The sequence below is a fragment of the Dendrobates tinctorius genome, unplaced genomic scaffold, assembly GCF_039654945.1.
Source record: "Dendrobates tinctorius isolate UK_male_01 unplaced genomic scaffold, ASM3965494v1 ptg000084l, whole genome shotgun sequence".
NCBI classification, from domain to species: Eukaryota; Metazoa; Chordata; class Amphibia; order Anura; family Dendrobatidae; genus Dendrobates; species Dendrobates tinctorius.
In genome coordinates this window covers 21,185,912-21,201,390 of record NW_027361752.1, presented here as the reverse complement: position 1 = coordinate 21,201,390, position 15,479 = coordinate 21,185,912, and the positions used below count along the sequence as shown (strand labels likewise).

The 15,479-nt window shown below is 43.1% G+C and overlaps 1 protein-coding gene across 2 annotated transcripts in view; it reads left to right on the top strand.

Annotated features, from left to right (window-relative positions):
* LOC141097355 (stomatin-like) overlaps positions 1–15,104 on the top strand; it is a 114,444-nt gene extending 99,340 nt beyond the window's left edge. For both annotated transcript variants that reach the window (XM_073584466.1, XM_073584467.1), the window contains 3 exons: positions 4,526–4,729; positions 8,063–8,197; positions 14,802–15,104. In XM_073584466.1, the coding sequence (XP_073440567.1) occupies positions 4,526–4,729; positions 8,063–8,197; positions 14,802–14,990 (528 nt within the window). In that variant the 3' untranslated portion in view covers positions 14,991–15,104. The remainder of the gene's footprint in view (positions 1–4,525; positions 4,730–8,062; positions 8,198–14,801) is intronic.
* The last annotated feature ends 375 nt before the right edge of the window (positions 15,105–15,479 follow it).

The following is a 15,479-nucleotide window of genomic DNA, read 5'->3' as shown; positions in this document are numbered from 1 at the left end:
ACACCAGTGCTGTTCAGCATTTTTTATAAATGATCTAGATAAGGAACTGAAGATAAACTAATCAAATTTGCAGATGATGCAAGGCTAGCAGGGATAGCTAACCTCTAGAGAAGACAGAGAAAGGATTCAGAAGGATCTAGATGAGCTTGAACAATGGGCAGCATTGAATGGTATTTAAAGGGAACATGTCAGCACCATTGTGCTCAGTAACCTACAGTGTCAAGTCAGTGCCGTTATATTGATTAAAATGATACCTGGGTTGATGAAATCCGTCTTGTGGTTGTTGTTTAATCTTTATTTGCCGTTATCAGTTATTAAGATTCTCATGCTGCGGGGCGGCCTTTGGTGCTCTGCTTACATATTCATCTGCATGGCTTATGACAGGTCCCTGATCCCTCAGTGACCTGCCCCCTATTTTAAATACTGAATATGCTCTTCTTACATATTCATCTGTATGGCTCATGTCAGGTCCCTGATTCTTCAATAACCTGCCCCTTGTTTTACATACTGAATATATGTTATGAAAAAAATATATATAAAGCCCTTTATTTGAAATCAAAACAAAGCACACTTTTCCATTTTTATGTTAAAATAACAAATACTGTTATACTCACCATTGAAGCCCTCGTCCCCTGCAGTAAATCAAAAATAAAACAAACAACAATATCCATCACCTCAAAAATTACTGAGTTTACATCAGTTCAGCTCAGTGAATTCACCACAGATCTATTTTCTGTGGTGAAATCAGTGACTTTTACTCGCGGTGCTGATGTCACCGCAGTTCAGCCCGGCTGAGAATGCTATTGAAATAAACACTCCCCACACTTTGCCTGGTTCACCACTTTATTAAAAAATAAAAAAAAAAATCATCCCACGAAGGTCCGATGTAGTCCACCAAATCCAAAGTAGTCCAACAAATCCAACAAAGTCCACAAATAGAAACCTGAAAAGAACAAAAACATTTACACACGAATAAATTCCAAAAAGACACTTTCCCTCGTATACCTCTTTGTTAAAAAAAAGAAAATCTCCAGCAGGTCTGTCGTAGTACAGCAAATTTGACGTACAAAGCCTATGGAGACTCGTTCTGACACTCCATAGGTTTTGAAACAACCACTTTCGGGTCACCCAGCACTGTTCGAGACCTGGCGACTCTGAAGAGTGGGGACATTGGTAACATTACCTTTCTTCAGACGCTCCGAGTCACGCTGCGCTGTGTATGACCTGGTGACTGTGAAGAGTGGAAACGTTACTGATGTTAAAGAAGCTGCTGTAAGCAAAGAAGTTGTATGCACATACCCTTAAAGTATGCACACATAGAAGTTTTTAGTTAGGAGTAGTTTAATGTGGATCAGCTCCAAAAAAATCTGAAAAATTGCTCAAAAACTCTCGAAAGACTCTTTCTATTCATTTCTATTGTAAAACCTCTTTGCTGGTCATATGTTCAGTCCTTTGTTCATTTTCTTCTGCTTGAGGTTTTAAAAAGTCTAATAGTGATATTTATAAAAGTTCATGTAACTTTGAGGCGGCTACTGATGTCATCCTTTTCAAAATAGACACTGATCAATCAAAGGACTGCAAAAAAAAAAAGTTGCAGGACAAATCTTTTCCAGATCACATCAGGAGATGAAAAACTATTCTAAAAAATCCCTCTAGAAAACATGTTATTTTTGACTGCCTCAAAATGTGTGCACATAGCCTTACAAATCAGAGACTGTGTACTTAAGTTGCCTTTGTTATTTCCACAATAGATGATGTTATTTTACCTGTTGGGAGATATAACTAAAAGTTATGTGTAATATGTTTCTTTTGTTGCTGTATCTTTGGTTGTGAGTTTTAACCTCTACAGCATGCGATCTTCAGATTACATCGCAAAAACCTGCTAACAGATTCCCTTTTAAGGTGCCAGATGTGTGGTAGACAGGACAAAGCTAGATGTGTGGGGGTCAGCATGTGGTCCAGAGAGTATAGGTGTTGGTTTCTCACTACCTTTGGTCGGTGACAACGGGTAAATGAGTGATCTGCAGCACCAGACTGCCGAATTATCCTGCAAATAGAGATGGGCACATTTTCGAGCTAGTGCCTCCACCCATGCTTATATTGGGGAGGTTGCATCTGTGCAATGTCTCAGGAAGATTAATGATTGTTCGCCTGTAAGAGGAGGATAGACTACCTCCAGTTTGGGAAGTGAGGTGCGTGTATCCACCATTGCTTTTCTGAACGCTGGGCAGACTTGGTAAGTAACACATGGATGTGATTATGTGAGAGGGCTCCCCGGGTAACTATACTTGTTCTTATGGTAAGGACATGTGTATAACACCCTAAAGATACTTGTAACTTCTATTCATGTCATTATGGAGTAAGCACGCATTGGCAACTACTCCCTGATAGAGGGGGCTGGGTACAATTTTGGAGAGATTGATGAGAGTCCCAGTGGTGAAACTACCCTACATGCCTTACAGTTTTATGCTTGGAAACCCCCTTAAATAAATTCAGTAATAGTTGTGTGGACGTCTGTAATGATAAGTAAGATATGACTTCTCTGGGACATTCCAGAATCTTCCGATATTACACTACAGATGAGACTTCTGCCTGTCACATAGCTGCGACCCCCTCCTTCCTCCCCCACAGCTCACACAGATTGCAGCTCTGCGCCTCCAGCTGGTAATACTACACCAGACACTTCCTGTGCCAGGCTTCCCTCTCCCCAGCTAAGGAATGTTAATTAGCTAAGTGGAGAGAATGTCTTTGTCTTCACCATGTGGCGAATTCAAGTGTGGGAGATAATAAAACAGGTCGTACAGTGGACCCAATCTGCGGCACAAATATGAAAACGGCATATTGGTAACGTACGCCGATCGGACTCCACTGCAGTGGTTCTTTCTAATTCCTGGTACTGACAGAATCTGAGAAATGGATTTCTCCTAAACATTGTGACATACTGTAATTACTGCATGTTTGGTCTTGAATTATGCCCTTCGACAGGCTAAAGAGAATGGTACCATGTTTGTGTTTATACGAGGTACCCTCGGCGAGATATAGTTATTATAAACTTTTCAGAGCCAGATTCTAACCCCTAGAGTAGGGGGAAGACCCTCACCAGACGGCCCCTTTTGTGATGTCACTAGCCCAAAGCTCTAAGGTATTCCCTCCCTAAAATTGGTCATTCCTGCCAGAGATCTCATGCCAAGATGTTCTCAGGTGAGTGGAGACGTGTGGCTGGCTGCCCCTCCTCCTCACATGGTCAGCCTAAGACCATCTAAGCACATGTAAGTGTTAATTTCTTTTTTCAACCTGTTTATTTTATATTTGCATTGTACATATCTAATGTCTCAACTTTGTAACATCTTTTATCTGTGTAATCACTGCCCTTTTGGGAATAAATTATAAGACTTATTAGCTCTGTTTCCATGCTCTAAAAACGAATTTACGTGCCTTGAAGATAATTACGCTACTTATTTGGGGGTTTGCTACGGACCCTCTTAATTAATTCATTTATTAAGAGAATCGTAGCTGGTGGCAGCGATGTGTGGTCTGGTCCCTGGGCACTGCTGAGAGTGACGGAAGGGATTTTATAAGCTAATTGGGTGGCTGCGGCCAGAGCATTTATAATTCCCTCATTGCAGCGTGCCGGGTGGCCAGACCTCATTGAGGCAGCCGACCGGCGACCAATTATCCCAGGTGTAGTTCCTTGACTGACCTGAGGGTAAGGGGGCGCCGTAGAGCTGCGAGTTCTAAAGTAGAACTGAAAAGTAGGATATACATAAATCCCCACAGTTCGTGGAAGACTGTTAGCAGTGGTGGGACATCCAAAATAACTCCCCTGCGATAAATTGTTAGGGCAAGACTAGCTTGCTGTTTTTATCACATGGTGCCAGCGGTGGGCTAACTAAGATAAGCCCCCCTGTGCCTGTGATAGCCGTGTGTCGGCAGTGCGTCGCATCCCTCCGTCCGTGACATACCAGTGTCAGCGGCAGGATCGTGACATCGTCCTTCTCTAAAGGGGGTTTTACACAGCGATATCGCTAGCAATATCGCTAAAGCATCACCGATCTGGTGACGCAGCAGCGATATCGCTATGTGTGATACTTACCTCTGACCGGCTCCCCGGCTGTCTGTCGGTGATCATGCAGCTCCATTTCTCGTCGGGCGCTTCCTGCTGGGCTTCCTGCTGGCGTCGACGAGCGACGTGTGGACGCGGGCGGGAGGACGTCAGGATCGCCGCGTCTGAAAGGTAACGACCGCTGTATCGCTGCTGTATCACTGTGAGATCTGCCTGTTTGGCAGCTCACTAGCGACCATTTAGCGATGCACCAGCGATCCTGACCGGGTCGTATCGTTGTCGGGATCGCTGGTGCATCGCTAAATGTAAATGGACCTTAATATTATATTAATTCCAGATCGGTAAATATTCATAGTGGGAGTGATACCTTATTATTGCATCTGAGAGGACTCCTAATTACTTACAGCTTGTATGGATTAATGCTTTGTAAATGTGTACTTTGTCCTTTTTTTTTACTTTCAGGTTCTCACCAAGGACTCTGTGACCATCATGGTGGATGCTGTGGTTTTTTACCGGATCTTCAATCCAATTGTTACAGTAGTTAAAGTGGACAATGCCAATCAGGCTACTCAGATGCTGGCACAGACCACATTACGGAATATGCTAGGTACCAAAAGCCTGACAGAGATTTTGGTAGATCGTGAAGAAATGGCTGATCATATGAGTGTAAGTACTGTCACTAAAAGTGGGAACTCCTTCGTAAGCAATAAAATTTTCATGGACCTGCACGTAACTCCAAAACTTCATTTTGTGACACAAGAATGCAGTAGTTGCTTGGTGGGAGTCTCACAATCGTTGTCCCTGTGCCTGCCAGTGACATTGTACAATCACATGACCTGGCTTTTTGTCATCATTTTGTTAATCGGGGAACTAATATGAACAATAACCACAAAGTTACTAACCAGTCGCTGCTGGTACGTGAAAGTTAAAGATTTCTAAACATCTTCCTGTCAGGAACACCGCACTGCACTTGCTCACTGAGCCAGGGTGCGTGTCCTGAGTACAATGACTGTGCACAAAGATACCTGCGGAGCGAGCAGCAGTGGTGACAATGCATGCTCCAGGACCTGAATCACGTGACTGCTGGGGGCGTGGCCTAAGCTCCACAGAGCTAGGAGCTGCAGGGAAACTCCTAGAAGGGTAACTACAGGACATTGTTACCAAGGAGCATAGACAGAGACAGATACCAGATCAAGCCAGGTCAAAGCACGAGATAGCAGGACAGTACCAAAGGGCTTAGACAGAAAGAATAGTCAGGACGTAGCAATAGATCAGAAAACCAGAACAGGTATTAGACGGTACAATAGGGGTAAACTGTAACGGAGTAACGATAGCCAAGCCAGGAGGTCAGAACCAGAAAAGACAATGGTACCAAAAACGAGAGACGGAGTACAGAGTGAAGGAACAAGCCGGGTCATACACGGGAAGCAAACAAGCCATGCAGAGTACACACACACCAGGGGTCAGACACACCAGAATAGCAGTATAACTGACAGAGAATGCCAGTATGGAGTGAGCATAAATACCCCTCCCAGATCCAAAGAGAGGCCGGCAATGTTAACCCTGTCAGAACAGGACATTAACCATGTCCTAACCATGACACCGGCAATGTTAACCCTGTCAGAACAGGACATTAACCATGTCCTAACCATGACACTTCCCATGTCTCAGCCTCTTACACTTCTAAGTGTGCATGTCATGACTCTGTTATCAGGTGTCCCGGGACCAGGGGCTCCTTCCCAATCCCTAATGCTAGGAGGCGCCCTAGCTTGCCCTGTTTCCCGAGTAACTTCTGAAGGTGAAGATCCCGGGGCCAGGTACCTTGCCTTAACGCCTAAATCCGCCCTCAGTCTGTACCTTTCCGCCATGCAGGGGAGAGGGAGTAATAGTGCACCGTAGTACATCAGCCAGACTAACAAGGTAGTGCGAACAGGGATAACGGAAAATACCAAACATACAAATATGCACTCACATATAACAGAGGTATGCACCGGGGACTGAATGATAGGTTAAACAAAAGTAGAAGAAAGGGAATTATCACACTCACAAAACCAAGCTACTGTCACAGATAAATCCACCAAACACCTTCTTCAATAACCGCCAACAACTATTCTCCCAGCCATGCAGCATAAGCTAGCTCGGACCATGTGTTTTATTCAGGATACAGATTATATAGGAGATGGGAGTGGCTGACAGTGCACAGCTGAGAACCTTAGCTCCAAGAGCTCTCAACAGAGCAGATTAACCCCTGCACTGCCCAAAGAAATTTACACCTTTTAATATGAAAGTGAAGTGCTTCTATTCAGAACAGGAGTAGCAGAAATCAGAATCTGCGGTCTTCTGGCTCCTCTTTGTTGCGGTAAACCTATGACAGTGCGTTATTGATACTGAAGTCACAGCTGACTTTTCAATTGTGATTGCAGTTATGTTTTAACAGGATATAGCAATCGGTTAAAGATTTCTTGTCTTATGTCCAGAACTTTGTGTACCAACCCATACAGCTGCCATGTGTTGCCAGGTGAGAATACAGACCGAGTCCAGTAGATCATGCCATGATTTAAATTTGGAGCCATATGCAGAAGAGAACATAGGCAGCTCTATGGTAGTTGTATTACACCTCTATAGAAAAGCCCCATCTGCCGTTCTGGCTTACACCACAAAGAATACTCTTCCCTTTGCTATGTACTAGCAGTAGTTAATCATTATACCCACAGTTTCAATGTGGTTAATTATTATATAAATCGTTACTGTGATCTTGTAGGGAGACGTTATAATATCAGCCATGTATGAAGTTGTATAATGCAGCCTACAAACCTCACAGACATCGTACTGTTCATACATACAGATGTAGCAGTCAAGTCATGACTTATACCACAATATTAAAAGCAACTTTTATTTAAAGAGAGTAGGAGCGGCTGCAAATTGCACTGTTTTCATAGCGATCATATTGATGGCTTCTATATCTGTATCCATGTATTATTTATTACACTTATCCAAATAAGTTCTCAGACTCGCTAATATACTTGCATTTTGATGCTTCGTCATTTCCAAGATCTCTTATTGCTGCCATTAAATACCAACATTCTTGTTGGAATCCAGAGCGTAATAACACATACACACCTAACAAATAATTTTCACAATTATGCCAAATCTATGGTAGTCTAAATTGAAAACTCCCAGCAAATTACCAGGACTTGTGCTGATCAGATATTTATCTTAGGGAAGAGTCAAACCGCTGTATACCTTAGACGAGGATCGCAATGCTTGAACTGGCCATCGGCGCTCCGATGCTGATCCAGAAAAGTAGGACGAATACATTGCAATTTTTTTTAACTAGCTTCCTTATGACATCTGTATGACATGTGTATGCAATGCATTTTTAACACCAACTTTTACATAATGTCATTCTCTATGTAATTTAAACCTACAGTAGTTTTCAAACTAATAAAGCAATCTTATATACAGAAATAGATAGGATAAATACAATAGATAGATCGGTAGAGAGAAGTCAGTGCTTGCATGTGTAATTTTCTGTAGTTGTATTTAGCTAATAAAAAAATGGCTTGGGGTCCCATATTTTTGATAACCAACAAAGTCTAAGCAGACAGCTGCGGGCTGATAGTAATAGGCTGGGACGCCCCATGAATATTGTCCCCTTCCCAGCTGTCTGCTTTCCCTTAGCTGATTATTAAAGAAGGGGGACCCCACTCCATTTTTTGTAAACGTATTTATTAGCTTAATAGAAGTAAACTACACACACACTGAACTAATTAAATATCTCACTGACAAATTTCAATCTATTCTATTTATCTTTTCTGACGGTTCGGGCTTTGAATTTACTGTACTTGGCTGCTGAAATGTCAGGTTTCCTATGAGCTGTGTGTGTAAAAAAATCGGACAGCACTTGCATGGTCCATGTACCGTGAATTTTGTTTTCTCCATTCAAGTGATATGTAAGATGACATTTAATTACTTCTATCATTACTATTGTATCCGCAGAGAATCTTATACGATGCTACAAAAGAATGGGGGATTAAAGTGGAGCGTGTGGAAATAAAGGACGTCAAGCTGCCTTCATCGTTGCAGAGAGCAATGGCCGCTGAGGCAGAAGCAGCTCGTGAGGCCAGAGCAAAGGTATTAGAAGTCATTTGTCTCATCGGTAGTCAGACTTTGCATTATATAGCGCTAGTCACAATTAGCACTGGCATCATCGCAGTCATCAGTCAGAATCATGTCCGTCCATTGATCCCAATCGGATCCAGTGTTAAGCATTTTGATTGGACATGTCAGTGAAATGAAGATAAATGCGTCTGATACTTCTTGTTTGTGCCAATATTTTTTGAACGTACATCATTACTCCCTTCCGAACATCCGCCATGTCAGGTATTCATAGACAGCGCAAATGCCAGCTGTGTTATACAGCAACCATCCTCTGTCCCTATGACCAGGTGTCTATATACCAGTGACCAACATTGGGGAAAGATTTATGAAAACTGGCTCTTAGTATAATGGTCTTTGTTGCCCATAGCAGCCAATTCCTGCGCAGCTTTCATTTTTCTAGAGCAAATTAAAAAATGAAAGCTGAGCTGTGATTGGTTGTTATGGGCCACAAGGACCGATGATGACCTAGGTCCAATGTGTGGCCTGTAGTAATCACAATGAAACACCTCATCTTGAGCCAAAAATGTGGGGTGAAGGTGTGCCGCGAATTTATGTAGAAGAGCATATGACTCCTTATAAATTTGGTGCATCTTTGTCGATTGTAGGATTTTGTTTCTGACATTTTCCTATAGACTCCTGATCAGGGAATGCAAAAGAATTACAAATGAATAAATTATACAAATGCCACATAAAAAAACACGACATTTATTCAAGCCATAAAGAAACAAAAAATAAAAATAAACACTGAAATAAGTGTGCAAAAGACTGGATTTTTTTTCATTTTTATGGGAATATAGCATTATCATTGGAAATGTATGAATGTATTCAATTTGTTGTATCCATTTCTTGCCACTTATAAAATCACCTTGTACTGTGAGTGAACAGAAGCAACTCAAAGGCTGAAAACCAATGCTGATCTATAAATTATAGAGAGAAATATACTGAAAACGTTCCAGGCCTTGGAAAATGAAGACGCAAGAAAAAATTTTGTTTTTATTTTTCAAAATTTTCTAATTTTTTTTTGGCCACTTAAATAGAAAAAAAAAATCTATACATGTTTGGTATCTGCGTACTCATACTGACCTGGAGAATCATATTGGCAGGTCGGTTTTAACTTATAGTGAACACAGTAAAAAAACAAAAAAGTTGTGAAACTGCACTTTTTTTGCAATTTCAACGCACTTGGAATTTTTTTTCACTTTCCAGTACGCTATTATGGTAAAATGAATGGTGTCATTCAAAGAACAACTTGGCTCGCAATAAACAAGCCCTCATACGGCTACGTGGACAGAAAAATAAGAAAAGTTATGGCTGTTGGCAGAAGGGTGAGGAAAAAACCAAAAAAAAAAAAAACAGAACAAAAAAAAAAAAAAACACAGAAAATTGCCCTGTAATCTAAAGCCCATTTCGGGTATGTGCACACGTTGCGGATTCTGCTGCGGATCCACAGTGGATTTGGTCCTGCGGATGCGCAGCAGATTCTGCTGCGTTGTACAGTACCATTAAAGTCTATGAGAAATGAAAAACGCTGTGCACATGCTGCGGATTTTTCCGCGCTGATTTTCTGCAGATTTAAATCCGCATTATAGGAATAGGCAGGTGTCAAAACGCAGGGGAAATCCGCACAAAATCTGCACTAAATCCGCAGGTAAAATGCAGGTCATTTGACCTGCAGATTTAGCCAAATCCACGCGGAAAAATCCGCAGGGTAATCCGCAAAGTGTGCACATACTCTTTTAACAAGCCTTCATATTTTGTGGCATAAGAAGTAGGTAGGGCCTATCCGTATGAAGCATGGTCACTTTTCTCACAGATAGTTGCCTAGCTGGGATAGATTTGTGACATACTTAGCTGTGAGAAGTGTTAAGTTCTGTTTTGGTACTTCTGTATTACATAGGTTTTTATTTCCTGACAGCAAGCAGATATTTCGAGGCTGCTCCCCTAGGGTGCTTCTATCTACTCAGGAATAAATGACGATGGTATTAGACATTTCCTGTGAAATGAGCCCATTCCAGATACACTAGAAACAGCGGAACGTTACTTTTCTAAAACCTGGATGATCACCGCCGTCAGGACTCCTATCAGCTTTTCTGATGATTATTTCTGTACGTGAACAGGGCACGTTGTTTTTCTGCTTTATTGTCATTCGGTCACCTATAATTCAACTCTGACTGTTGTCAGTGACATCATTATACTGTATACAGGATCGGTGCCAGGGAACCAGTCACTACTGCCAGGCAGCTGGCATCGCATGTGCGGCCATGACGAGACGTCATCCCTCTAAAGGTCATTATAATAACTTACTGTCACATGCAGTGCCACCTGCATCCTCACCCCTTACAGAGGCATGTAATAACTATGCATACTTTATACACAATATATGATAATTTGCTATGGATAGGTATTAGTGATGAGCAAATGAGCTCGGATTAGGCGTTATCTGAGCATGCTTGAGTGCTGACCTAGTGGCTTCGGCGTACCTAGTGGCTTTGTCGAGTCCCCGCGGCTGCATGTCTCACGGCTGTTTGACAGGCGCAACACATGAAAGGATTGCCTGTTTGACGATCCCGGCATGTGTCCCAGCTGTCAAAAAGCCGCGAGACGTGCAGACACAGGGACTCGAACATATTTTTCGAGCATGCTGAAGTCATTCGGTTAGCACCCGAGCATGGTCCGATAACACCTCATCCGAGCACGTTCGCTCATCTCTATGCAATATGAACAAGTTCCTATTCCATTCCTGGTTCTGCCCCTAATTCTGCAGGAGGGGGTACTTCAGATTGTCTCAGGACTATTCTTCTTACTGTCACTATATGATACACAGGTTTCCTTTATATCCTTCACCAGGGAATAGAAAGATGATCAGATTGCCAAAACTACCCATATTCACTTGGCTACTAAAACAAACCTATAAGGCCGATTAATAAAAACTGTCTCTTGTGCACCAGTCTTGATGAGGAGTGGGCAGGAGTCAGATGAAGCATGTGCATATTACTGAATTTGGCACATATTTCAGCAGCTGTAGCGTTACCGGAATAAACGTAACATAGTTAGAGACTGGAATACAGTTTGTCTGCTATGCCCCCTTCTGGCACAAAAAGATGGCGGAGCTGGCCCGGACTGGTGTAAAAACGGCAAAAGTCGCAAAATGTTGCACAAATTTATTGCGACATTTCAAACAGTTTTATAAATCAGCCTCGTTGTCTGTTGTAGTGAATTTTAGTGCACTGACTGTACCGAAACAATTAGTACTGGGGAAATAGAGGCTTTTAAAGTCCTGCCCAGTAACACCCCTGACCCAACCTATAGGGAGATTTTCATACACCTTGCCTTTTTTGGACACAGACTGTCACAGCTTTCACATACAGTCCCAGCAATAGTCGGAAGCACACGGTGCATGCACAGGTTTCCAGCACAGATCGCAGTGACTGTCACAATGGTATAGTTGTCCATCAAGGCTAAGGAGGCATGGTTTAAGGAGGATAGCTGGGGTATTTGTCAGAACTGGGACAAATTTAAATTTTTTTTTTTACATTCCTAAATCAGTCTGCAACAGGTACGCGTAAATGTCTTAAAGGGGTTGTGCCACCAACAAAAGTGTATTTTATTCCACAGATCTTGGAATAATAATAATTTCCACAACTGGATGTCTTTAAAAAAAATGTTCCTGTGCTGAGATAATCTTATACATGTGCCCCTGCTGTGTACTGTGTAATGGCTGTGTCTAACCGTGCAGGAACATGGTCTGATTATACCACAGCTCCTGTGTAGGACGGAAGCAAAAGTGAATATACAGACATTACAGTATGGGATCGCAACTGACTCTTTCTTTGATGTAATATATTGTTTAAAAACAGGCAGGGAAATGTTTTACTCACAAAAGGAATCAGTTGTGAACCCGTGCTGTTGTAGTATGTGTGCCGACTGGGGGGTGGTCCCTTTCGGCTGAGGAACAGACTGGAGACAGATGCAGGTATCCGTTCAATCAGGTCCAAACTTTATTGGGTGTCTTCCTGAGATCCACGGCATACACGACAGCTTCTGCCCCTAGGCCCGGGTGCCCGTCACCTCCTGCTGTTCCTATTGGCAAGGCCCCTCTGGGTTCCTTCACCTTGGCTGCCTTATGGCCCACGGCCACAGCGCTTCCCCCTGGCTGAGTCTGCCCGCTGTACACTTACTCTTCGGTGTCCAGCCGTCCAGTACCCCAGACCTTCCGTTAGTCACTGCCGTCCTGTCCTGCAGCTGTCTTCTCAGGGCCACCCCCCTCTCCGAGTAACTGTCTCTTTCTCTCCTCTGTCTTTCCTGAGCGTCTCCTTTCTCTGTCCTCTCCTGAGCTCTTCTCACTTCTCTCTTCCTCCTGGGTGTCTCTGCCCTACTCCTGGGAATCTCCTCCCTTATATTTCCTCCTTCTGGAAATCCCCTTCCCAGTCCCGTAACTCCACCCACCATGACTATGCAGTTCCCCCTAGCCTAAGGCTTTCTGTTGAGTCCTTTTCTCACTACTGTATGTCCCCATCTTGTGGCCAAAACCCGGTACTACACCATCTTTTACTTATTCTAGCTGTTGTCCCCCACATATACATTCCAGTCAGAATAAAGCATTGTACACATCATCTTTTAGATTTTCCCTCTTTATCAGACAGGTCCATAGGTCTGTCCACCCCCTACACTGTAATTACTGTATACTCTCTTTTGCTCCCTGCCCAGGAGATGTGGTATGATCAGACCATGTTACTGTACTGTCAGACACAGCCATTACACAGTACACAGCAGAGGCACATTTATAAGATTATCTCAGCACAGGAACATTATTTTTAAACACATCCAATTGTGGAAATGTATTTTTATTCCAAGATCTAATGATTAAAATTTACATTTGATTGTGCCACCAACCCTAAGGCTGTGTGCACACGATGCGGATATCTAACGGATCCGCAGCAGATTTTTCCGCTCAGAAACGCTGCATATCCGCATTGTGATGTACAGTAGCATTAAAATCAATGGAAAGAAAAAACACTGTGCAGACGCTGCGGATTTTTCCGCGCGGTTTTCCTGCGGTACAAAATCCGCAGCATGTTACTTCTTTTGTGCGGTTTTGCACCCCCCCGGCTCCAAATCCACAGGGGGTAAACCGCACAAAAACCGCAAGAAAACCGCATTAAAAATGGAAGAAATCCGCAGGAAAAATGCAGGTAATTTGTTCTGCGGATTTCTTCCATTCTGCGCAGAAAAATCCGCAGGGTAAAAAAGTACGTGTGCACTCAGCCTTAAGCCTCATACCCATTGGCGATTAAAAAAACGGTCCGATTTCTGGACTGCAAAAAAGGGTGGAGTGTTATGCCATTGTCATGCGATTTATATGCAATTTTTTTTTCCCATCCGATTTCCATCCGTTTTTTTTCCCCAGCCACTCTTTTTCTACAGTCATTTACAGGACCATTTACAGTGTTCTATACCACAGAGTGGTGATGTATCCGTTAAAAACGGATGGTCCGTTTTTGGTCCGTTTTTTTAATTGCACCCATTGACTTATATTGCCGAAAATCGCGGCAAATCGCAGCATGCTGCGATTTTTTTTCTCAGACCGATTTTGGCTGAGAAAAAAATCACAAGTGAGATGTCACCCATTCACTAACATGGGTCAGATTGTAATCCGATTAAAAATCGGATTGCAATCGTCCGATTTCATCGCCAGTGAGTATGAGGCCTTAGGGTATGTGCACACGGTGCAGATTCTGGTGCAGTTCTGCAGCAGATTTTGCCCTGCAGAACTGCAAGTGATGTACAGTACCATTTAAGGCTATGTAAAACAAAAAATGCTGTGCACATGCTGCAGATTTTTCCACGCAGATTTGGTGCAGATTTAGGCTGTGTGCACACGATGCAGAATTCCTGCGGATCCACAGCGGATTTTACCACGCAGAAACGCTGCGGATCCGCTGTGTGATTTACAATACCATGTAATTCAATGAAAAAAAAAACCGCTGTGCAGACGCTGCGGTTTTTTCCGCACGGTTTTCCTGCGGTACAAAATCCGCAGCATGTCACTTCTTTTGTGCGTTTTTCCACCTCCCCAGTCTCCAAATCCGCAGGGGGAAAACCATCCCGTCTCGAAAGACTGACCTTGGACGTCCTTGCTAGAGTGAACCATTGTAAGCCTAAGTTTTCCTCATTGTCCTCTGTGTGCACACATAGGTATTACGGTAAATATAAGGTAGATCTGAAAGCTGCTGAATGCAGACCTGGGCTACGCTGGTGCTAATATTTTGTCACCCTCCCGGTTCTTCCTTATATGCAATCACATGTCGCACTAACTGTTGCTGAGTGATGATACCAGTAATATGGCATGTTACCACTGTGGCCAGTGATTTACTGCAGCGGTCACATGCTGACCACATGTAAGATCTAATATTTGGATCACTGTTGAAAAATATAAGTGAGTAGTATCGCTTTTGTTATTTAACAATTTTGGTAGCCATTTAAAAAATAAGGTAAAAGTTGGACCTTCATCAATAGTAGCAGTGATGTTAGGCGTCTGCCATGTTAACCATATGTCCTCATATTGTGTTCTGTACAGGTGGTGGCAGCCGAGGGGGAGATGAATGCCTCTCGTGCACTGAAAGAAGCAGCTGTTATCATGTCGGACTCTCCAGCCGCCCTCCAGCTCCGCTACCTGCAGACTCTTTCACATGTCGCTGCAGAGAAGAATTCCACTATTATATTCCCCATTCCTGTGGAGTTTGCTTCACTATTATCTCGCAGCTAGACAGGAGCTGTAACAAGTACCGGCAGGGTCATGCCCACAGCATGCAGAGATCTTATCTGTTTCCCTTGTAATTACAGTCGTGTTATGGCATGAAAATAAATGTTTTATGTTTGATACAGTCTCCGGCACTGTATTTTCTCCTTTGTCATCTGCAGCAGCCGCATCTGAGAGAGAACAGTTGCTGCCACAAAAGAATACGCTGCATAGTCGACAGCTGTGTGAAATGACTTTGTTTTGCATCTGCCTTGGCACAGCAGGGCTTCATCACCTCCTATGATTGCTGCTCTCTGTTGTGCTCCACACCGGGTTTTGCAAATGGCCCGGCGTGCTCCAATGTTATCTGCCTAAACCAATGTAAGGCCCACCAAGACACTCACCTGTGTCTTGGTATGAAGACTTTTTATTTTTCTGTGTCCTGGTGTTATGGACTCACTTGGGTTGGATTAATGTTATTGCAACCTGTTGGGTGCAACAGCTGGTGGTAGCTTA